Source organism: Gracilinanus agilis, chromosome 1 (assembly GCF_016433145.1).
Source record: "Gracilinanus agilis isolate LMUSP501 chromosome 1, AgileGrace, whole genome shotgun sequence".
NCBI classification, from domain to species: domain Eukaryota; kingdom Metazoa; phylum Chordata; class Mammalia; order Didelphimorphia; family Didelphidae; genus Gracilinanus; species Gracilinanus agilis.
In genome coordinates, this window is record NC_058130.1 from 27437183 (window position 1) to 27461266 (window position 24084).

Below are 24084 nucleotides of genomic sequence, written 5' to 3' on the forward strand. Positions count from 1 at the left end.
CTTGGTACTTCGCATCTCAAATTTACCCAGGAAAGGTGCCAAGTTTAAAAATAGAATGATAGACAATGAAATGCATCTACAGAAGCTCTCTAATCAGTTGTCTAAGAGGTATTGTCAGTTCTAAGGGAAATATTTAATTTCATCCTTATTTTATATCTTTTTCCCTTATGACAGATATAAAAAGATTAAGGTTAATTTTTCTACTCCATGCTTTTCTGCTTTTTCATGATGAAAAAATCATTATTGATATCTTTTTATTTTTTTCACAGTAGTTGCTCTGTGATATATCCCTTCTCTCATTGAAATGTCTTTGGAAACAAAGGAAAAACAATTAAGCAAAACCAATGCACAAAATGGCCTCACCTGAAAGTGTATATGCCATTCTACCCCCATTAGTCCCACATCAGTTATAGTCTGTTAAGCATTTCAAACTAGATGTTCTGTAGATATATTAAATTCAATGTGTCTGACACAGAACTTATTTATTTTCCTCCAAAATCCACCCCTCTATTTACTTTCCTGTTTCTGTTGAAGGAGCCTTTGCTCTTCTAATCTCCCAGGTTATAACTACAGTATTAATCTCTAGTTTTCACTTTCCCTCTTCTCAATCAATTGCTAAATCTTTTTTTACCTCCATAACATTTCTAGGAGCTAGTCCCTTCTCTTTACACCACCATCTCCACTGTTTTGGCCCTCTGCTTCTTGCCTGTAATATTTCAGTAGTCTCCTAGTTGCCCTCCCTACTTCAAATCTCTTCCTACTCTGATTCACCCTCCACATAGCTGCCAAATGATTTTCCTGAAGCATAGATATGTCCATGGCACCCTTTACTTAATAAATTCCAGGTTCTTCATATTCTTCCTCCTATAAAATATGATCCTCTCAGTATGGCTTTCAAGACTTTTCAATACCTGGCCCCAACCTATCTTTCCAGCCTTATTACACATTGCTTCCCTTCTCATAATCTACAGTCAAGCCAAACTAGCTTTCTCTCTCTTTCACATATAATTCTTCACAGATGGCATTAGATATACCTTCGTACTAGCCATTCACCATGTCTGGAATGCACTCTATCCTCATCTATCCTTCAAAGAATCCCTTACTTCCTTCAAGATGTAGCTCAGTTACTATCTTCTGTGTGAAGCCTTTCCTAATCCATCTACCCCAAATGTTGGTACCCCTTCAAGTACATTGTATTTTACTATCTTTATTTTATATTTATTCTACATACATTTATTTTGTATGTATTTTTGTATATTCCAGTATTTTGAGGGTGAAGATTGTTTAATTATCTCATTGTTTTCCTAGTACCTAGGACAGTGGTTGGCTCATATTCAACTATTCAAATATATCTGCAATCTTGTGCAGGTAGCAACACATCCTTACCTGTCTATGGTATAAGACCCTGGTTCACTTCCTCCCTCAAGATGTTCAGTGTGAAGAAGGCCTTCCTTATTTTTTCTAGATACACTGATGGTGACACTGGAGAATCCTAGTTGTCTATCAGTCTTCCCTCATTCTAATCATATCACTAGCCCATATTTGCTTCCTATCAAGCCATTTCTTTTTTTTTTAAACCCTTACCTTCCATCTTGGAGTCAATACTGTGTATTGGCTCCAAGGCAGAAGAGTGGTAAGGGTAGACAATGGGGGTCAAGTAACTTGCCCAGGGTTACACAATTGGTAAGTGTCTGAGGCCACATTTGAACCTAGGACCTCTTGTCTCTAGGCCTGGCTCTCAATCCACTGAGCTACCTAGCTGCCACCATCAAGCCATTTCTTAATGAAATATTTTGCTCTCATTCTTTTTTGGAGTTTCAACAATAATTCAATATTTGTCAATTGATAGCTTTCATTGTTCTATCAGGACACATCCACTTTTTTAAACACTTATCCAAATTTTAAAGGAAATTCAATGTGAACTTCTTATCCAATTTGGTAAATTGTCATTTGAGCATTTATTAAGCACCTACTATGTAAATGACATTATGCTAAGTGCAGAAGATAAAAATACAAATAAAAAGACAGTCAAGTCCGAATTCAGCCTTTCATTTACACTACACATTTTGAAATATTTTCCCTTTGAACTTAAAAAAGATATATTTAGCAGAATATTTTATAGAATCAGTAGGAGAAACTGGCCCTAAGAATATTCTTGATAAAATATTCATTGCATTGAAAATAGTTAAAAGGTTAAGCATGATCCCTCTTATTTAAAAAAAATCATTAAATATGATAAACTTACAATTGCTAAATAAATTACATTTATTTTAGCTTTCTACCCAAAATGAATAGGGCATTGTGTTAAATAATAGTTAGAGTGCTGGGATTGGCAAGCAAAATATCTGTGTTCAGTCTCCATTTTGGTTATGTGACTTTTGGCAAGTCAATTAACTTCTACTTGTCTCATGCGGTTTCTTGAGATGAAATTACTAAGTCCTCAAAGTTGCTCTCTCCATTGGTGAAAGGCATTGCCCAAAACACCAGTTCCCTCATATCAAAGGTTATTCAATGGTGTGAAATTATGTACTCAAAATTAAATCTAAAAAGAGGTATGACCATCCAAATGCTGAACAGCCAAAGTTGAATTACCACTATTGAGGTCAGAGAATAGTCAACTATTTGCATAAGCATCTTTGCTTTTAACTTGAAATTTTGTCCCAGTGAAATGTAATATAGTCAAATAAAAAATCATAGGGCCTTTAAAACTCAAACCCATAACTAAATGGCACAATTCTAGAACAGGTAACTATTGGGAAAGGATTTGTTTGAACACATTTTATTTCTTTTGTTGACTCATTTTTCTTCTCTTGTCCCTCCACCTGGGTCTTCTGTTCTTCACACTCTTAATCACATAGTTCTCGTGCATGCAGTGAGAGTCAATAGACAAAGCTTTGGACTTAGATTTTAAAGATCTTGGTTCAAAGTCCAGTTTTCACTATACCTCCCTATATGAATCTCAGTTTCCTCTTCTATAAAATGAAGGGGGGGCGGCTGGGTAGCTCAGTGGATTGAGAGTCAGGCCTAGAGATGGGAGGTCCTAGGTTCAAATCTGATCTCAGACACTTCCTAGTTGTGTGACCCTGGGCGAGTCACTTGACGCCCATTGCCCACCCTTACCACTCTTCCACCTAGGAGCCAATACATAGAAGTTAAATGTTTAAAAAAAATGAAGGGGTTGGACATCACTTCCTTAAAATGAGTTCATTCATTCTTTACCTCTATATCTAAGGACTCAGAAATTCAGCATAGTTTTGTTTAGTCTTCCTATTTACTTTGTTAAATTCATTTTTAATTGTCATTTTAGAATAGAAATATGAAAGTTCCTTATTAAACCCACCTCAACCAGCCTTTCTGTCTCCTGTCCCTAGCATTTCATCATTAGCTGCAAGTTAGAACCATAAAGAACCATAAAGTTGGAATCATAGTTTTCATTGAACTATGCTATGTCTCATTGGAACAAAATTTTATAATAAATGACAAAATTTATGAAATGTATTGGCATGTGCATATGGTTATATACACTTGAATTTTTAATTTTCTTTTTATAATGGATTTGACCATCATTAACAAATAAGAACAGAAAGAGACAGAGACAGCCAGAGATAGAGTTTAGATAATTGGATGCTAACATGGATTAGGCATTGAGTTAAGTGATTCAGATACAAATCCAAAAAAAAAAATTATCATCCCTACTTGCAAGCTTATATACTTAAAGGAGAAATCAAAACATAAAGAAGAAAAGGAAGGGGATAAGAAAAGAAAGAATGAGTTGGATATTTGTAACCAAGTTGGGGCAAGAATGATGGAAAGAAGGTAGAGCAATCAAGAATCAAAGAATGAGTGGAGGTGGGAGTGAAGTGAGCATAGTTATAATTTCTCATAAAATGCTGGGCCCTGACTAGAGAGTCACCAGTCATGAAAGCAGACCCATGGCAGCAGGCAAGCCTGACATTAAGGAGGTAGAAATCGCAACAATAAAAAGAACAAAAAGAGCATCATATATGAAATTGTTACCTTTTGACATATATAACTTTTTAGCTGTATATATAATATATAAACAGTATATACATAGATACATAAAGAGCAATAACAAAAGCCACATATAAAAACCTTTTTTTTTGTTTTCTTCTGTGTGTTTTAAATGTTTTATTAATATACTTTTCATCTTTTCTTTCTTTTGATGGAGAGGAAAAGGAATGAGCATTCATTAAGCCCCTACTACGTATCAAGAACTGTGCCAAGTATTATCCAAATACTGTCTCATTTTACCCTCAGTCATTATTTTCAACCTCGCTATATTCTTTCTCTCTATACCAAAACCACTAGACATTTTTCCAATGTGCACCTCCATTCCTAATAGCAGATAAGTTTGTTCACCACCTTGGTATTGCCTCTCCCTGTGGCATGGCTTGGTATCATTTCCTACCACCTGTTTTAAATGACATGCACCTGGTAAGTGGGTAACCTGACTTTTGAGCTCCCAGCTAAGAAGAATTTGTGCAACAGTCCTTTGTGATAATGCTAGTTTAAGGACATAAAGCAGAACTTCTGCTGCAGCATATCTAGGAGATAAAAATACTGCAAAGCATCAGCATTATAGTAATGAGTCCAAATGGATGAATAAATGCAGTCATAACAGAAAAATCTGCCACTCAAGACAAATATCCAGAAAAGATCATCTCCAATCAACTCTTTAAGATATTCCAGTGTGGGCAGAGACAACAGAATTCAGGACACCCTTCTAAGAAAGGAGAAGATAAGTTTCTGCTGGAAAAGTTGCTAGCTAGCGAGGCAGGAGAGAGAATGAAATACCATTCGATAGCTTTCTATTTTAACTAATCATTCCTGCTAACTAGATACTAGGATGAGCCATTTTTGTCTATGAAAGAATATTGTTGCCATCAACAACTCCTAAATTTTGGCCTCCTGAGACAAATCCCTAATAACCCAAACCTGTTTATAAGATTCTGGTTGGATGAGCACCATAAGATTCTGTAAATGGTTTGCACTGATTTTTAGTTTTCAATTTGCAATTTGCAAATGTACAAATTCAAGGTTTAGGCATTCTTCTTAAAGAACTGCCTTAAATATTTAAAGGGTCCTCTTGTGGCAGAGGAATCATTCCATTTGAACCTAAAGGTCAGAACCAGGATCTGGAATCTGATAGAGGTCACAGAAGTAGGATAGGTTTGATTTCAAGAAAGACTTCCTAAAAATTAGAGCTGACCAATGGAAAAAATAGCTTGCCCTGGAAAGTGATAAATTCCTCTTCTTTGGAGGTCCTTAGACAGCCTAGAAGTCAACTTCTGGGCTTCCTTTTTATGTATGGATTGCATTCAATGATTGGTGAGGTACCTTCTGACCCTCAAATTCTGAAATACTGATTTATTTTCTCTTTTTTTTGAGACCTTAAGAAACATCAAACCAAATGAACATTTCTTTATATCAAGTGGAATAAAAAAAAAGCATCATACAGATTTGAAATCTATTATGTCCAGCTCATTTTTTTCATTTAACATGTATAATAAATTCAATATGTAACTTTCAAGGCAAGCTTGTTCTTCCTCTACTGTGAATTTTTAAAAATACTTCAATGACTCTCCTTTCTTTTCTTTCTCTTTCTGACAACACTATCAATAGCCTTCTTCTGCTACCACCTCATCCATTAAAAAAAGCAAAAGCCTCATAACAAATGTATAGTCAAGAGAAACAGTGTGATTCCATTTTCTGAATAGTTCTAAAGGCAGACTTCACCGTGCTTAGTTTTGTTCAATGTTATTAGCAGAGATTTAGAAGTGTTAATAACTCCACCTCCACTGCCTTATAGAGAGAAAATGTACCTAAATTTTGCCTTGGTGTCATGCTCTAACCAGTCTGGGGGAAGGATTTTGCTGTTAAGCATTTGACAAGTTTTGTGACCTCAAGCTGTGGGTTGTCACTCACCCTGTCCCCTCATTCCTGCAAAAAGTACTGGCCAAAGAAATTTCTTCTTATTGTTTCTGTTAGATTTTTAATAAAAGCAGTAGTTGAGGGGCTGCAAGGTGGTTCAGTGGACAAAGAGCCAGGCCTGAAGACAGGAGGTCTTGAGTTCAGACACTTCCTAGCTGTGTGACCCTGGATAAGTCACTTAAGCCTATTTGCCTAGCCCTTACCAGTCTTCTGACTTGGAAGTGATACTCAGTATTGACTCTGAGACAGAGAGTAAGGGTTTAAAAACTAAATAAAGCCGTGGTTGGCCAGTGTCAGATCTTCAGATACTAATTCTGAGCCCCAGATCAATGGAAAGCCTTATCTCTGTAGCTTTCCCATTGAAAAGGAGCAGCTGGAACAGTGTGATTCTCAATCTTGACAAGTAGAGTAAATCCTGTAATAAATGGGTTGTGACACTAATATAGACACTATAAGAAAGGAAACATGGGCTACATGGGACAGAACTTTTGACAGAAGTTTCCAACTTCCCTAAATTGGCCCAAGTTAAATGCCTTCCAGGTGCATCGTGAAGCTTTATCTCATGAAACTCCTCTTTCAGGCTTTAGAGATGAAGTTTTCTGTAAGCTTTCCTATAACCAATCAGATTAATGTCATTTACAGTAGGTGAGGTGTCTGATCAGTTTCACAGAAGCATTCGAGTACAGGGAGGGGAGAAGAAAAAAGACCCAAAATAATGTCGATTCTGGGCATAGAATATTACAGAACATTAAACAAAAAGGACACTTATGGCTCCATCCCTGAGCCCAGGTTGGGGTTTTTCCTTTCTGCCTAGTGAAATGTACTGACAACGTGACTCACTCCATCCCAGGGCTGCTGATGGGCCAATTGTCTTCTGTAAGCAGCTGTGTTTCCAGAAATGCCATCTGGGGGCAAGAGGACAGATGGCTCATCATCCAGAGACAAAGCACAAGAGAAGGAGCGCTAGCAAGAGAGAGAGGTTCACGGGGAAGGAAGAGGTTATTACACTCATGGATATTTAACGGATCTAATGACTGTGCCTGCCAAACGCAATAACCCAACCTGCCTGACTGTGGGTGGATAACTCTTATGTGGAGGGACTCATCAACTTTAATTGGCATAACCTCACTGCATCAGGCTTTCAAAAAAAAATCAAGCCTGAATTTAGCTCTCTTCCCCTGGCACTCATGTTGTTCCATAGACTCAGAGTACTATAGTTGATAGAGAAATATAAGGGCTGCTGCAAGAAACATTTATGGAAGGGATTCTTCGCTTCTAAATTCTTCAAGCAATTCTCTCCTATTTCTCCCCAGTAGTATCTAAGTTCCTTGATGGCAAAGAATGTCTTGGTATTTTTGTTTCTATATCTGTATTATTTAAGAAATGTTTGCAGAATTGAATACCTGTTTTTTTTAACTATATTTATTATTTAAGTGATGTATAAAGTGCCCATTGAGGAATTCATTTGAGAAATGAGCATCCCTATAAGATGGGCACTTTTTGTTCAACTTAAGGTTTTAGAGAGTTGCCAGGAGCACTGAGAACTTAAATGATCTACTCAGGGTCAAACAACCAGTATGTGGTAAAGGCAGGACTTGAACTGAGGTCTTCCGGACTCAGGGGACTGTTCTCTGTCCACTATAGCACATGTTAACTTGTAAAATGCTTAAATATGAAAAGATATGGCAAGATTACAGTTAACATATCTCTGTTATGTTCACCTCTCTCCCTGACATGTTCTCCCATTCTAAATATAATGAAGCAATTACTTTATGATTCAGAAGAAAAAAAAAGACGTAAACAGGTAAACCAGGTATAGCCTTAACTCCATTTACCCCTCTGTTAAATAAGGGCAATGAACTACATTATCTACTGCTTCCCTTCCAGCTCTAATGCTCTGCAAATGTGGAGAGAAAATATGAAGTTTAAGTAGACTTTTGCTAATACTTCTCTCATCCCATGTTAATCATAAGAAATGGTGTGTTGCACGAGCGTTTTTAGTCATGTCCAACTTTGTGATTCTATTTGGGTTTCCTTGAAAGAGATATTAGAGTGATTTGCCATTTCCTTCTCCAGCTAATTTTATAGATAGACTTACCTAGGATCACACAGCTATGTGTCTCAGGCTGGATTTGAACCCAGATCTTCCTTACTCCAGAACTCTACTACTCAGCTCCCAAAGAAATGATGCATGCTTTTCTGTTGAACTTCCAACTCTTCTGCCCTTTGCTTCCTCAAAGACTTCTAATATCCCATTGTTTAGCTTTTGTATCCCAGGACTTTAGGACAACTTCTTGCCAATGGCAGTTTGTCATCCCTAATTCCTAGTCTCCCTCCAACTTAAAGATTCCCAATTTTGTCTTGCAAATGATCCAGAAGATTCCTCTCATCTTTCATTCATGTCCCTTAAGTTCCATAGCCAAACCCCTACTGATCTATTTCCAGGAGAGATCCTTGGGTCTCATGAAAGAATTTTAAAGAGTCATTTCTGATCTTGGCAGCTCCAATTTGGAGGAGACGATAAACAATAGAATTGGTGGAGATCTGTTTTCAGTCCAGCTAGGAATGAATAAAATGTCTGAGGGCCCCTTGTGTCTCTACAACAGTTAGGGAATTATATTGTAAGTGGCTGTTATTATTAGGGACAAAGAACATCTCCATAGATTAGCAATTATAAGATCATGGCCTTGTAGAATTAGACCTAGAAATGACCTCAGAGGTGAGCCAGACCAACCTTCTTATTTTATGGATGAGGAAATTGAGGGGATGTTAAGTCACTTGCCAAGTTCACACAGGTAATAAGTTGCAAAATTAGGTTTGATATCTTGTCTTATTCTGAATCTAGCACTTTTTCCATAGCCCCATACCATGTAAAAATGCATCTTCAATTCAATTTGACCATCTTTTAATGCAAGGTCCTGTGGTAAGGACTTGGCATATAAAGGCAAATACAGAACAGGAATGGGTACTGCCCTTAGGGAGCTTATGTTTTGCTGCGGAAAAAGAGCATTTACCTAGAAAAGTAAATAAGATACCATGAAAAAATGAAGAAATAATATTAATAAGGGATAGAGGAGAGATGAGGTGAAGGACAAGGGGAGATTTGGAGAAGGCACTAGTCAGAGCTTTGAAGAGACTTAAGGATTCTAAGAAATTTCAGTGAGGAAAGAGCACCAGAGGGGTCCTTTCCTTTGGGAAGGAATGAAGATGTCTAGTTCAGAGAACAGATATGAGACTAATTTGACTGGAGAGTAGATATATGAAGGGAGTAACAGGGAATTCGTCTAGATAGATAGGTGGAATTCAATTTGTTTCATTTTTTAAAAAAAATTTTTTATGGCTACATGATTCATGTTCTCTCCCTCACCTCTTACCTCCCTCCTTCCAGAGTTGACAAGCAATTCACTCTGGGTTATACATGTGTTATCACTCAAAATCTATTTCCATATTATTCATTTTTGCAATAGAGCAATCTTTTAAAACCAAAACCCTTAATCATATACCCATATAAACAAGTGACAAATCATGTGTTTTCTTCCACATTTCTATTCCCACAGCTCTTTCACTAGATGTGGATAGTGTTCTTTCTCATAAGTCCCTCACATTGTCCAGGATCTTTGCATTGTTTTTAGTAGCAAAGTCAATTACATTTGATCATCCCACAATATTTCAGTTTCTGTGTATAATGTTCTCCTGGTTCTACTTATGTCACTCTGCATCAGTTCATGGAGATCTTTCCAGTTCTTAAGGAAATCATGCAATTCATCATTCCTTATAGCACAATAGTATTCCATCACCATCATATACCCCAATTTGTTTAGCCATTCCCCAATCAAGGGGCACCCTCTTATTTTCCAATTTTTTTGCCACAACAAAAAGTGCAGCTATAAATGTTTTTGTACAAACAGGTCCATCTCCCTTTTTTTTATTGTCTCTTTGGGATACAAGGATACAAACCTAGTAGTGGTATTGCTTAATCAAAGTACATGCATTCTTTTAAAGCTCTTTTGGCATATGGAATTCAACTTCCCAGGCTGAAGGGTTGGTATTTTATCCAGGGGCTGAGAAACACTGAATATGAAGTGAAGGCCAAAATGATAAGACCACAGCTGTGACTTAAGATGATTATTTTCTTTGAGGAAAAAATAATGGATCATATCATTAGTGCTGGTTCTTATTATCTCCAAACCTGGGTGAAGGCCTTCCCAATGAGACTCAATTGTACTCAAAATTGTACTCAAGCTAAATTGGTCTTCTTGCTGTTCATCACACAAGACATCACATCTTCCACATCTGAGGTTTTGCTAAGGCTTGAACTCATGCCTGGAATTTGCTTCTCTTGCTCCCTTCAAAAATTTACCTCAGATTCTGCTTTCTACATGAAGTCTTAGTGCTCTCTGTCCTCAAAATACCTTGTATTTCTTTTATATTTATTCTAAACCTACTTAAAATATATTTTTGTTGCCTTGACAGAATGTCAACTCCCAGAGAGCAGGATCTGTTTCCTTTTTGTCTCCTTTTCTCTAGTTTGTAGTACTTAATAAATGTTGATTGATTGATTGATTGAAAATCTGAACTGGGGAAGTTTATTATATTCACTTCTCCCTTCCTACTATGAGATGAAAATGTGTATTCATTAGGGACTTTAAAACCGCATAATTTCTTGAACCTTTAAGGTATTAATTATTAATAAAGGAAAGAAGCCATCTTTTTATAACAGTTTGAATTTGAGTTTTCCCTTTCTTTGTAAAACCCTCTGATATCAATAGTATAAATAGATCTAGCCTTACTTTCCAATGGGTGATGGAAATGAGTCTCAGAAAGGTTAAGTGATGTGGTCCTCATTATTCAGATAGTGTCAGAGGCAGGATTTAAATTCAGGTGATTGGCAACTGTAATATGTGTTGACAGAGGACATAGTTTTTGATCTATTTCATTGCCTATCTATGTGATCTCAAGCAAATCACTTAAACTCCCTAGGACTTAGTTTCCATTTGTGAAAAATGAGGAGGTTGGACTAAATGACCCCTGACATGCCTTCTAGCTCAAAATCTGAATCTGTGAGGAGTTTGCATGACTAAATACTCCATCTCTCCAGATTTCAGTTTCCTCATTTGCAAAACGAGGGAATTAGATTAAATGAGCATAAAGGACTCTTCAAGCAAAGACTTTATTAGTCTATGACCAGCCCCCAGTCTAAATGGCATTGTTTGGCAGAGTTCATATATTTCCCAAATATATAATTATACTCTCAAGAATAACTCATGCAAAATAGATACGAGCAAGTACATTATAATCCATTCCTGCTATTATCTGTGTAATCATGGTGGGGGAGGGGAGAGCATTTAACTTTTCTTGGCTCCAGTTTTCTCTTTTTATAATGATAGGGTAGGACGAAGTGGCCTTAAGGGACTCACCAATCCTGTATGATCCTAGGTTCTTCCTCAGATGACTCAGTTTCCTCCTCTGTAAAATGAGAGCATGGGACAACGGTCATGGCTTCAGACATCCTTTCCAGTTCTAAATCAATGATCTTGATTTCCATTTAGTCTTTGAGGTCAGGAAGAAGTGAAAATCACCCTGTAAATATTAAAATAAGAATCATAGGTCCTCATGGTTAGAAAAGACCTTGAAGAGCATTGCTCTTGTCCAGCCCTCTCATTTTCCAGGTGAGAAAATTGATTCAAGGAGAGAGGAAATGACATACACGATTGCAGAACAAGTTAGTAGCAAGGCTGGGATTTGATCTTAGATGCCCTGATTCCTCTTCCAAATTGCTTTCATTCCACCATCTCTATTCCAATCATCTGTTCCAATGACCAAATTTAAGTTAGGCACAAAGCCTGGTGTTTACATAGTAGCCTCTGGGTGTTTATGAGTGAAAGATCTCCATCATCTGTTTCCTATAGCCTTAATTCAATTTGGGGAAGAAAAGACAAGCAGTCTTATAGGAGCCCAGCCTCCTATCAATTATGAGTCATTACCCTGGTCCTGTTCCCCTCTGATTGCCGATATATATATATATATATATATATATTTACGGCAAGTTACAATTGTCAACATTCCGCTCTAGCCCCTGTTTCCAAATCAGCGGGGCTGAAGTTAATGCCTGGGCAGATACAGACTCATTTTGATTGCCACACCTGAAGAAGGGAGGTGCCAGCTTGCTCCTGTAGGAGAACAGAATAGCTTCTACCTCTTAGCCAAGAACAATATCCCAACAATAACTGGTCTCATTTGTAGAGTGTGTTAAAGTTTATAAAATGCTTCCCTCCCAATGATCCAGTAAGGTGGATTCAATCAATCATGCAGCTAACAAATGTTTATTAACTATCTTGTCAATGCTAGGCATTGTACTAGAAATTGTACTAGGCACTGTGCTAGAAATACAGATGCAAATAATGGATACCAGTTCTGACCCTGTCAAAAGCAATATTCAAACACAAGACTCGGGTAGCTTTGGTGAGCTTTTAAGCAATGTCACATCTGGAACCAGAGGACCAGGGATGAGTTCCTGGCTCTAATGTCTATTCCTTTAATTCCTCCAAAAATATTCAGTGGTTAACTGAAATAATTTCATCCAGAAGGATCTGACCACTCATATTATTTAACATAGACATTGTTCAAATCTCCCTAAACTTCTATAAAATTTATGTGGAACAGTAGTATAATCCCAAATCATTTACTTGCTACCTCTGCAAACTAGGGCACATCATTTAAATTCCTTGGCCTTAATTTCCTCATACGTAAAATAAATGAGTTGAACTTAATGACCTTTGGGATCCCTTCCAATTCTGAATCTACAGTTCATAATTCTCTGCCTCAAAGGTTTCTACCAGCAGTGAATCTGTGAGTCTATGAATTCTGAGAGGAAAATGACTGGTCCTCTAATGACTATTCCTAGCAGATTTTGTTTCCTCCCCCAACACGAGGTATTCTCTCTTGGAAAAATTTCTTTACCCAGCAGGACAAATCTTCATTTGGCAGTTTGGAAAACTAAGACTTGGTCCAATGAAGTGACTTGCCCAGGATCACATAGGATCACATAATAAGTGTGAGCTACGATATATACTCAGATCTCCCAACTTCAAGACTAGCACTTTATTTGCTCTATCATGCTTAATTAACTTGGCCCAAATGCCATGTAGTAGGGTTTTAGTTGTTCAAAGTTTAAAGTCAACCAATGGAATCTGCAGCTTTTCATTAGCTTAATTTTCTCACCTGTAAAAATAAGGGAGTTGGACCAGCTATCTGAGATTCCATCTAGCTCTAAAAGAATGTAGAATACCTTCTTTGTCTAGACAGCATCATTAAAAGGAAAATGGGTATTCTGTGCTAAGTGTTAGGAATACAAAAACACCAGGAAGGTCCCTACTCCATACTATCTCTTTCTTCTGACCATAGTACCTGGAATTTCATCACTAAGGACTCATCCCCTTGGGCTTCTAAGGCTTTTTATTCTTTAAGAATCTCCTATAAAAATGTAATTATTCTTGGGAGAGGTAATACTTTATAATGATATAAGAATCATTATAATAATGATGATAATAATAATAATGTATTTTCAATGAAATCATCCATCCATTCATCAATGTATACACACAACACAGTTTCTATAGAACCACCAAAACATAACCTTTCCTTTATCCTTATGTCTTTATCCACTACTTCCTTACTCTTCTTTCTATCTGAACTGTCCCTTAGCCCAACTGGGATTTAGGCACAATTTAACACCCTCCTGTCTCCCATTTCAGGTCAGTCTCCTTTTTTTATATTTCCAAAATTTCATTCTTTTCCAGGAATCAATCTAGTGTACCTTTCCCTGAGGGTCTTGATCCTCAACAGTCATCTGTTCAGTGATCCTTATATTATTATATTCTTTATTATTATAATGATAATTGTTATTTGCCACCACTAAGAAAGTTGCTATAAATTTAGAAAATATAAGTTCTTTTCCTTTTTCCCATATCGCTTTAGGAAATAAACCTAATGGTGGTATTGCTCAGGCAAAATGTTTTTGTAACAGTTTTATAACTCTCTGGGCATAACTCTGCTTTCCAAAATGGTTGTAGTAATTCATAGATCCACCAACAGTGTACCAGTGTCCCCATTTTTCAACATTCTCTTCAACATTTGATAATTTTAGGCAATCTAATAGGTATGAAATGATATCTCAGAGTTATTTTGATTTGCATTTTTCAAATCAATAATAATTTAGAGCATTTTTCATATTGCTATATATTGCTTTCATTTCTTCATCCCAAAACTGCCTATTCATATGTTTTGACTATTTATTAATTGGGAAATGACTCATATTCTTATGAATTTAACAGTGTTCTCTATCTATTTTAGATATGTATTTCCAAATTATTTTTAAAGATTCTTAGAGAGGGTGCTATTGGTGGAGGCACTTCTAATAGCTGTAGATTCCCAGATACTCATCATATTGGCACCATGATTTCTCATACAATCATTAGAGCTTCCATGGAGTTCTTTCCTGATCCATAATCATTCCTTCGGTTTTAGCTCTATAACTTCCCACTGTAAATTTCATTGAATTTCCTTTTGCATTTATTTATCTCTCTATAAGTTGTTTTCCCTCAGGAAATAGACACTGTTCCTTATACATTGTAGATGATGAATAAATGTTTATTGAATTGAATTGAATATGGATCGAGTGTTTGCAAAGCACTTCAACATTTAATTATTTACATGTTTCCTCCATTATAATGGGTTAGTTATTATTATTAGAATATATCATTAGAATTGCTTAGTTCTATGCCTGGCATATAGTAAGTACTTAATAAATACTTGTTGACTAACTGAGTGGATGAATAACAGTGTGAGAAAATATTAGTTGTATTATTCCCATCTTACAGATGAAAACAAGGAGGCCCAGATAATTGAATGATTTGCCCCAAAATGGATGTCAGGTGGTAGAATGGATGCTCAGCCCAGGCCTCACTTTACTTCAAGATCTAGGTTCCAATGTATGACTGCCATGGTGTGCATCGTGTGAATTAAAACAAGTCACTTAGCCCCTCAAAGCATCAATTTCTCGTCTACTAAATGGATATATAATTACTTATCCTACCAAAGACACAGAATTCTTGGGATGGCCAAAGAGTATCTGTGAAATGTCTTATAATTGTAAAATGCTTTCCAAACATAGAAAATGATAAGGAAATATTCACAGAGGGACTGTTTCTTTTTTGTACATGGCATTTAGAGAGTAACTGGATGAGTCACATAGCGATGAGTTACAATGATACAATTTCACCAGGTTGTACTATTGTTCTGTCTACCTTTGGTAGGAGAGAGACTAAGGCATTTGTGGATGGTTGCTTTTTAGTGGTATTGCTTCCTAAATACTTTGCTTCCACAATCTCCAGTTGGAGAATTGTATGCTTGTTCAATTCCCTTCCTTCTCTTAGTTGTTTTAGTACTTGGAACAGTAGCTTGATGTTTGCTACCAGTTCCTGAGAATCATTGTCTTTCTTGTTTGTGATTGCATTGTAATAGTTCCACAGGTGAGAGCATACATTCTTTGAGACTGTTAGGAATTGCCAAATGGATAGGGTTATGGCTATGGCAGTTGGGATAAAACAAATGCACTCAGCCAGGGGTAAGGCACACCATTTATAATAGTCACAGAGGTCTAGAGCTTGTTGCACGGAATTGGGGACTGTCTTGAACCGAAAATCCATTACACTTTGCATGAAAGACCATGACATGATGGATATGCTAGATAAGATGAATGTTATTCTAGCCAGATTCATTTTGGGTATGTCAGAAGATTTAAGGTTGTTCGCTAACTTTGCTCGCCAATTAAATGTTATGGATAAAATAGGGGGTACACTAAAGTTAGGGGGTGCTCTCCTTCCCTTGCTGAGTGACGGAAGGGTAAAAGGTGATTGAGGTAATAGGAGAGGAATGAAGGGTATGACTGGGTTTAGAGGAATGGACAAGGCGTCTATTTGGATGGTAAGGGTACAGGTGAGGTATTCAGGAGAGACAGCTGACACAGACTAGACACTCAGGCTAGAGACAGAGGACACTGGGGGGAAATAGGCTGAGCCCTTCCAGGCAAGAAAGGTACTTTTACAGACACAAGGAATAGGGCTAATCAAAAGTGGTTTGAATCTTACTTAAGGGCTTTCTTGTCAGTTTCTCAAGTCCTCAAAGGAGGAACCATAAGGATCCTCCCTGTCAATGAAACTGAAGGGATTCAGGAGGAAGTGCTGGGCAACTACTTCCTCCCAAGATGGATGCCTCCAGTTTCCCTCAAGAAATAAAAGAGAGGGGCAGCTGGGTAGCTCAGTGGATTGAGAGCCAGGCCTAGAGACAGGAGGTCCTGGGTTCAAACCCGGCCTCAGACACTTCCCAGCTGTGTGACCCTGGGCAAGTCACTTGACCCCCATGGCCCACCCTTACCACTCTTCCACCTATGAGACAATACACCGAAGTACAAGGGTTTAAAAAAAAAAAAAAGAAAAAGAAATAAAAGAGAAGGGGGCAGCTGGGTAGCTCAGTGGAGTGAGAGCCAGGCCTAGAGACAGGAGGTCCTAGGTTCAAATCCGGTCTCAGACACTTCCCAGCTGTGTGACCCTGGGCAAGTCACTTGACCCCCATTGCCTACCCTTACCAATCTTGCACCTATAGGTCAATACACAGAAGTTAAGGGTTTAGAATTAAAAAAAATTAAAAAAAAAAGAAAGAAAAGAGAATTATTCCTCCCCTTCCCATTTGCCTACTTTCTTCAACACAAAGATTCTCCAGAGGGTCTAATTAGGTAACCAAGGGTTTATTAATGTTTCAGGGTGGTCTGGAAGGAGAGAGGGGATTGGTGTTTGCTAGGGAGAAACTCAAGATGGGGGAGGGTCTCAGGAATGGGTTAGCCTAAGAGAGAACCTGCTCTCTCAGCTGAGGAAGATTTGGCTGCTTTTAAGGTAGAGGGTATACTAAAGGGATAGTTTGAATTCAAGGATGTCCTATTTGCCTATTGGGGAAAACTAATCCCTCAAAGTCTTTTCACTAAAAACCCAAAAGCCACCCTGCCTCCCAGAGTTCTGGGAAAACAGGCAGGGAAAACAGGGAAGTAATATGGAGGTCAGGGAGAGGTCCAGAGAAATTAGCCAGGTTCAAATTATCCAAAGACAAGGCACAGGCCAAAGCAAACCAAAAGCCAAAATAGAGCTCTGGTTGATCCTTCTGCTCTGTTCAAGCCTCAAGGACCAACTCCATTCTCTCAGAATTCTAAGGCTGAACTGCCAGAAGTTTTTAGTTGCCTCCCCACCCCTCCACCCCCCGCAAGAGCAAAACCTCTTTCATCTTTTGCATTACAATCTCTTTCCATTTTTTGGAGGGATAGGTTCTAGACGTGTTATCTCATCATTTCAGGGAGCTCCAGCTATGTAAAGTTCTCATTGATGCAGATTATTAAGATACCTATATATTACTGTCTTAGAGAATTGCCTAGAGCAAAAATTAAAACGATTAGTGTCAGAGCTTATATGTGTCAGAGGAGGAACCTAGATTTAGCTCAAATTGAATCCAAGAATAGCCCTCTCACTCAACAAAGCTTCCTTTCTGCTACTTCTATAACTTTTCATAAAGTAAGATGATTCTGTACATCATAAGGCAAAGCCACAACCCATAATTCAGGTTGGGAGGTACTAGGCAGCTCTATGCTTTTTTGATATTGATCAAGGACTATGCACTACTCATAATAAGCCAACTCTATAAGCTTCAGCAGCTGCTTTGGCACATCTTCCCCACTAAAATGCTGTTGTCCAGCATCCCAGTATGATTAAAACTCTAGGACAGAAATTGTGTTCCTGGCAGGAGCTGCTAGGCCACTAACTATGACTGATCTGAATAAAAAACAGACCTCTGATTCCTTTCCATGAAAAAAAAAATACTTTCTTTCTCCTTTCCTAAGCAATATTTTGTATAGTAGAAAGAATTCTTGACAGTGTTCAGAAGAGATCTGAGTTCTAATCCCAATACTGCTATTAACTAGTTGGGAGATTGTGTAACAAGACTCTTTCGGTCAGTTGCCTTATCATTGGATAGGCATTCAATGGTGAGTTTATCTCGCTTACTCTTCCAGCTTTGACATCTTACCTTTCTATGGCTTTTTTTTTTTAATTAAAGTTTTCTTAAGATCAAAGACTGAGAGCTAGAGACACTTTTATTCACCTTCCCTTTTCAGATGAGGGAATTGAAACCCTATAAAGTTGTTTTTGTTTTTTTTAACCCTTGTACTTCGGTGTATTGTCTCATAGGTGAAAGATTGGTAAGGGTGGGCAATGGGGGTCAAGTGACTTGCCCAGGGTCACACAGCTGGAAAGTGGCTGAGGCCGGGTTTGAACCTAGGCCCTCCCGGCTCTAGGCCTGACTCACTCCACTGAGCTACCCAGCTGCCCGAAACCCTATAAAGTTTAACTAATTCAAGATCACTCAGATAGTGAGCAACAGAACTTGGGTCCTCTGACTCTGAATCTTGTACTCTCTTCATGGATCCTTTTGGATCACCATTCTCTTTTCTCTGCCTCTTGTACTTTGAGCAGACCACACTAGGTCCATTGTAAGTGACAATAATAAATATTATTGTATCAAAATAACTATTATTATTAAGCACCTTTTTCATTGAATTCTGTAATGTTTCCAAAGTGTCTCATATATTATATCTATTCATCTTTACAAAAAGCCTTTACATGTTATTATTACTCCATTTTGTAGACGAGGAAACTGGAGAATAATCGGAGATATGACTTCCCATGGTCACAAGCTAGTAAATATCTGAGGCAAGATTTGAACCCAGGTCTTCCTGACTCCAAGTCCAGCACTCTATCCACTTGTCACCTAGTTACCTAATTATTCTATATACCAAACCTAAAGAGATTATTTATTTTTCTTTTTTTTAAATAACCCTTACCTTCTGTACTTTGTATTGGTTCTAAGGAAGAAAAGTGGTAAGGGTAGGCAATGGAGGTTAAGTGACTTGATCAAGATCACATAGCTAGGAAGTGTCTGAGGCCAGATTTGAACCTAGGACTTCCCATCTCTAGGCCTAGCTCTCAATCCACTGAGCCACCCAACTGCCTACTAGATTATTTCTTAATGAATAGTGATAAAATACATTTAATGCTAAATATAAGGTGAACCAGATTTAATATTTATTTGATGATTCAAAAGGCACTTCCATTTCAGCACCTTTAGTACATCAGAGTTTTCAGAGAAGTCACCTTATCCAACCCAGATGTAAACCAAAATCCCTTTAGGGCAGTGTGATACAATGCAATGAGCACTAGCTTTGGAATGAAAGAACCTGGGTTCAATTACTGCCTCTGACATTTGTTATTTGTATCACATTGGGGAAATCACTAAACCTACCTAGGTCTTAATTTTCTCATCTGTAAAATAAGGACATTGGGCTAAATGACCTTTGAGGTCTCTTCTAGGGTTACGATCCTGATGATCCACCTAAAAGTGGGATTTGTTTTTAACCTATTTTGCATCATGGATGCATTTTACAGTCAAAAGAAGTCAGTAGACCCCTTCTCAGTATATATTTTTTCAAATTCATAATTCAAAGAAATATTGTTTCTAGTCAGAGGTTAATGAAAGTAAAGATATATATATTTTTTTCCTATACAAGTTCAGGAACCACTTGAAATCTATCCACTAACCTCTTCAGTTGATGTATGCCAGGTTGAGAATCCATATTCTAAAACATATTCTCAAATGGTCAATCTTTTCTTTAAAACTTTTCAGGCAAGGAATTCCACTCCCTCTCAAGTAGACCCATCCACTTTGAGTACCTCAAATTGTTATATAGATTCATCTAATATCTAACTGAGGTTGCCATTATGAAATGTCTACCCATTAAACTTAGTTTTGCCCTATGGGGCTAAGTAACACAATATTAATCCATCTTCCATATAGTAGTCCTTCTCATCCTTGAATAATGTAGTGTTTGATATATGGAAGATGCACATTTATTTTTTAAAATGGGTCATAGCTTCATGGACTTATCTATCTAAAATAAAGCTTCCAATATACAAATCTCATTTAGCATTATCCTATTGCGATAGAAACATGGATAAATTGAGTTCTAGGTAATACTATCTATATTGAGGCCAAATACAACTGAGCAGTCTAGGGAGAAAGACTTGAGATGACTGGTTTTGATAGGTTTGTTTGTGTGGCCATTTGTCTAACTAATTAGGTAGGAATAGACATGCCATATCCATCCAAGACCATTTACCAAATTTGATCAGAGCCTTCCAGGATTCAGAGTCAAGAAGAATTAGCTCCTTGATTAATACTCCTAGTAAAAACTAATTGCAATATTTGCCCTTTGTACAACTGTGGTCCTTTAGACATCTCAGTGAACATGACCAAATTCTCTGCCATTAGCTTGTACCACAATGTGGACTTTTATATCATTTCAGTAAAAAGTTATAACATTAGATTATCCAGTACTATGTGTTATCTGAAGTTATTCTCCCTCTTATTCAAAACTCATTTAAATCTCTCTTTCTCTCTCTTTCTCTATTTCTTTTTCAGCTTTTTGCAATCTTTGCATTTGCAACATGTGGTGGCTATTCTGGCGCACTGAGGTTGAGCGTGGATTGTGCCAACAAAACCGAGAGTGACCTCAGCATTGACATAGATTTTGGCTATCCTTTCAGGTAATTCCAAGTCTTCTTCAAGCAATTTGCTTTTCTCTTTTTGTGTGTTGGTTGATAATATCAGAAGTTCTGTGAATGCCTGGGGATTTCCTAGGGCATTAATTGAAACCTAGAGAATATCAAAGCCTATTAAGTCTACTGCTTGCACCCAGAGTTTGAGGGAATCTTAACTTTTCATAAAATCTAGATGTAGAGCTAAAAGGAGCCTCTAAGGTCATGTAGTCCAACCACCTTTATTTTTTTAAACCTTTTACCTTCCATCTTAGAATCAATACCTTGTGTTGGTATTGATCTCTCTAATATATATTATTATTATGTATTAGATTATTATATATAAGGCAGAAGGGCAGTAAGGGCTAGGCAATGGGAGTCAAATGACTTGCTCAGGGTCACATAGATAGGAAGTGTCTTTGGTCACATTTGAACTAGGACCTTCCATCTCTGGGCCTGGCTCTCAATGCACTATTGAGAGCCCCATTTAGCTGCCCCCACCACCACCACTATTATTTAATAGAAGAGGAAGCAATGTCTTACATAGCAGTAAATTACAGAGCCAGAATCCAAACTCAATTTCTCTGATTCTGATACTTTTTTTCCTCTGTGCAATGAAGAGATGAAATTTAATATCCATAAGAAATCCCATTGGAAGCAGCTAATCAAGAGATTAACTAATTCATATTTAAAGGTCAGCCTGATGATGAATATGCATACATGCTATTAGTCTGGCCCACACAAATTGGAAGGGCAATAAGGGGGATGGAAAGCCTAAGACATCACAGAACTAAACTAGACCTAATGCATCCAATGCCAAGGTAGGCATAATTAATAATATTAATCCTTTTCTTACCTAGGAGTAAGAGTTCTAAAGAGACTTTAGATAGATGAACAATGTCCAGGTTTGATGTTTCTAATATTCTTCTCAAGAGACCAGTCAGATCACAGGACAATATATCTAGAGCTGAAAGGGACCTTAAAGACCTTCTAGGGCAATCCCCTCATTTTATAGATGGGGAAAGTGAAACCCAAAGAGTTAAAATTAATTACTCAAGATCATACAAGTAATGATGTCAGAGATAAGATTTTAATTCAGAGTCAGTGCTCTTTCCTCAATGCCATTCCATCTCCTATTCTTAATTAGAAAATATAAATAAAATATCAATTCCAATCTCTAACCATGATGATGATCCTTCTAGACAGTTGTTTATCATTTTAGGAGTGTTTATCTTCCTAGGAGAAATTTTTTATTGATTTTCTTCCTGGCCATGATAGTCAGCATCCAAATTACTGACCATTTATTGGATATAACTAAGTACTCTATTGTCCATTTTGAAATAGTATGGGAACACCAACTTCCACAGATTTTAAGTGGGATGAATTTGTTCCATGAATATCATTCTGAACAATGTCTCTGTTACAAAGAGTTCCCATTTCTTTTATTATAATAATGGCTAGATTTTCTTTTTTAACATTCCATTACTTTGCAATGTAATTTTGTGATTTTCATCTTGGCATGAGTCTCAAAATTGAACTACCACTAGTTATAAGTCATTCAACTCAAAACAGTCATTTAAAGCACTCATTACAAGTGAATCTGGACAGTGAAATAATGGCAATTTAAACCATTTAAAAGTTGTTTTTCTCCTAAGACATCAAAAGTTAATACCACTGACAAGGGTTTTGATCTTAAAAACCAAATCAGCATTTATTCATCAGCTTCTGACAACTTAGTTTATTGTGTACCAAAGAAGACAATAAAATCTGCTGCTTAGTCATCTGAACAAAAGCAATTAGTCATTAAATGACATATCCAGGGAAGCTATTTACTAGGTTATCAGACCAATATGTCAGAATATGCAATGATGTAATTTTAGGAAACTTTAGAGAAGTTGCAAGATGTGTGACTCTGCTGATTCTTCTACCAAAAATATCAATAGTGGGCAGCAGAGATGTGAAACTTGAAGCCCAAAAAACTCCCAACTATGGCTGAACCAGATTAAAATGTAATTGGCAGGAGTTTAGCAAAATAAATAAAAATACAATACAACATAGATAATATTAGTTTGTGATTTTTTAAGTCAATACGAAATCCAAAGTATAATCTGTTTCCATTTGAGTTTGACTCCACTGATGTATAATAAGTGGCTTGACTTCTATAGATGCAAACCTAAGAACAAAGTCATTGCATGAAAGCTATTATTACAATAAAAGAAATATGGATTCAATAGTATTTAAATTTGCCAGTTATCTATAAAACTTGCTGTGTGGCCATCTTTTTATTTTGTTCCCTTATTAAGAAGGTAAAATCATGGGTTTGCAATATGCTCAGTGTTTATTTGACATGTAATATTGTCATTATTCTTACAATGCTCAAATATTCCAGTCTGTCAATAAGAAAATTCCAAAATCATTTCATCCATGCTTGATTGGCCATTGAATTTATATATCTGACTGACCAGTATTTCCCTAATAAGCATATAATAAAAAGATTGAATGAACTATGCCAACAAAGGGGTCAAGGGACATGTTTGAAGATATCCTTTGGATGTTCCACAGCCACTTGGAGAACTCTGCTCCATAGCAGCTTACTAGAACTAGTCAGCCAGGGCTCATTGGCCTAAGTCAAGGGTCGGCAACCTTTTTGGCCATGAGAGCCATAAAGGCCACATTTTTTAAAATGTAATTTCGTGAGAGCCATACAGTGCTCACAGTGCCGCTCCTGTAACAGCGCCTGAAAAAAAATTGATTTTATGGCTCCTGTAGAAAGAGCCATATCTGGCCCTCAAAAGAGCCATATATAGCTCGAGAGCCATATGTTGCCGACCCCTGGCCTAAGTGATACCTGGGATAGAATTCTGACTGTTCCAAAACAGACTGTTTCTCCAAAGGCAGTCATACAGGAGTTTCAATGAGTAAATAAATGGAAAACATTCATCCAGGGGTTGTTATGGTATAAGAACTGGGGATATAAATTCAAAAGTGATCCTAGGACCTCTTCACAAAAATTCTTTGCAGAGGATTGTCCAAAAGGGAGAATGTTAGCCCATAGGATCAGAGATTTAGTACTAAAGAGACCTTAAAGACCATTTAGTCCAATCCTCTCATTTTACAGATTAAGAATCTGAGTCTCAAAGAGGCTCAATGATTTGCCTGGGGGGCACATAGGTTGTAAGTATATGAAGCGGAATCTGAAACCAAGTTGTCCTGATTCTAAATCAAATACAATATCAATCCTACTTACTGTGATTAATAAGAGTAATCCTTCCAAAGTGTGATCATTACCTAAGATCAAGTGAAAATGGATGTATATAAATAGGTATTTTACATATGGCAAATTTTTTTATGGAGGAATATACATACATCCTAATTTTAGAATAAATTATATGTGTGCATGTATGCATTTGAAAAGGCAGATAAATCAATAGCCATATATATA

At 37.1% G+C, this 24084-nt stretch overlaps 1 protein-coding gene across 1 annotated transcript in view; it reads left to right on the forward strand.

Annotated features, from left to right (window-relative positions):
* Nucleotides 1-24084, forward strand: part of SYNPR (synaptoporin) — a 362121-nt gene that overhangs the window by 211138 nt on the left and 126899 nt on the right. Inside the window, exon 3 of the mRNA XM_044656810.1 lies at nucleotides 20527-20651. Coding sequence (XP_044512745.1) covers nucleotides 20527-20651 — 125 coding nt within the window. The remainder of the gene's footprint in view (nucleotides 1-20526; nucleotides 20652-24084) is intronic.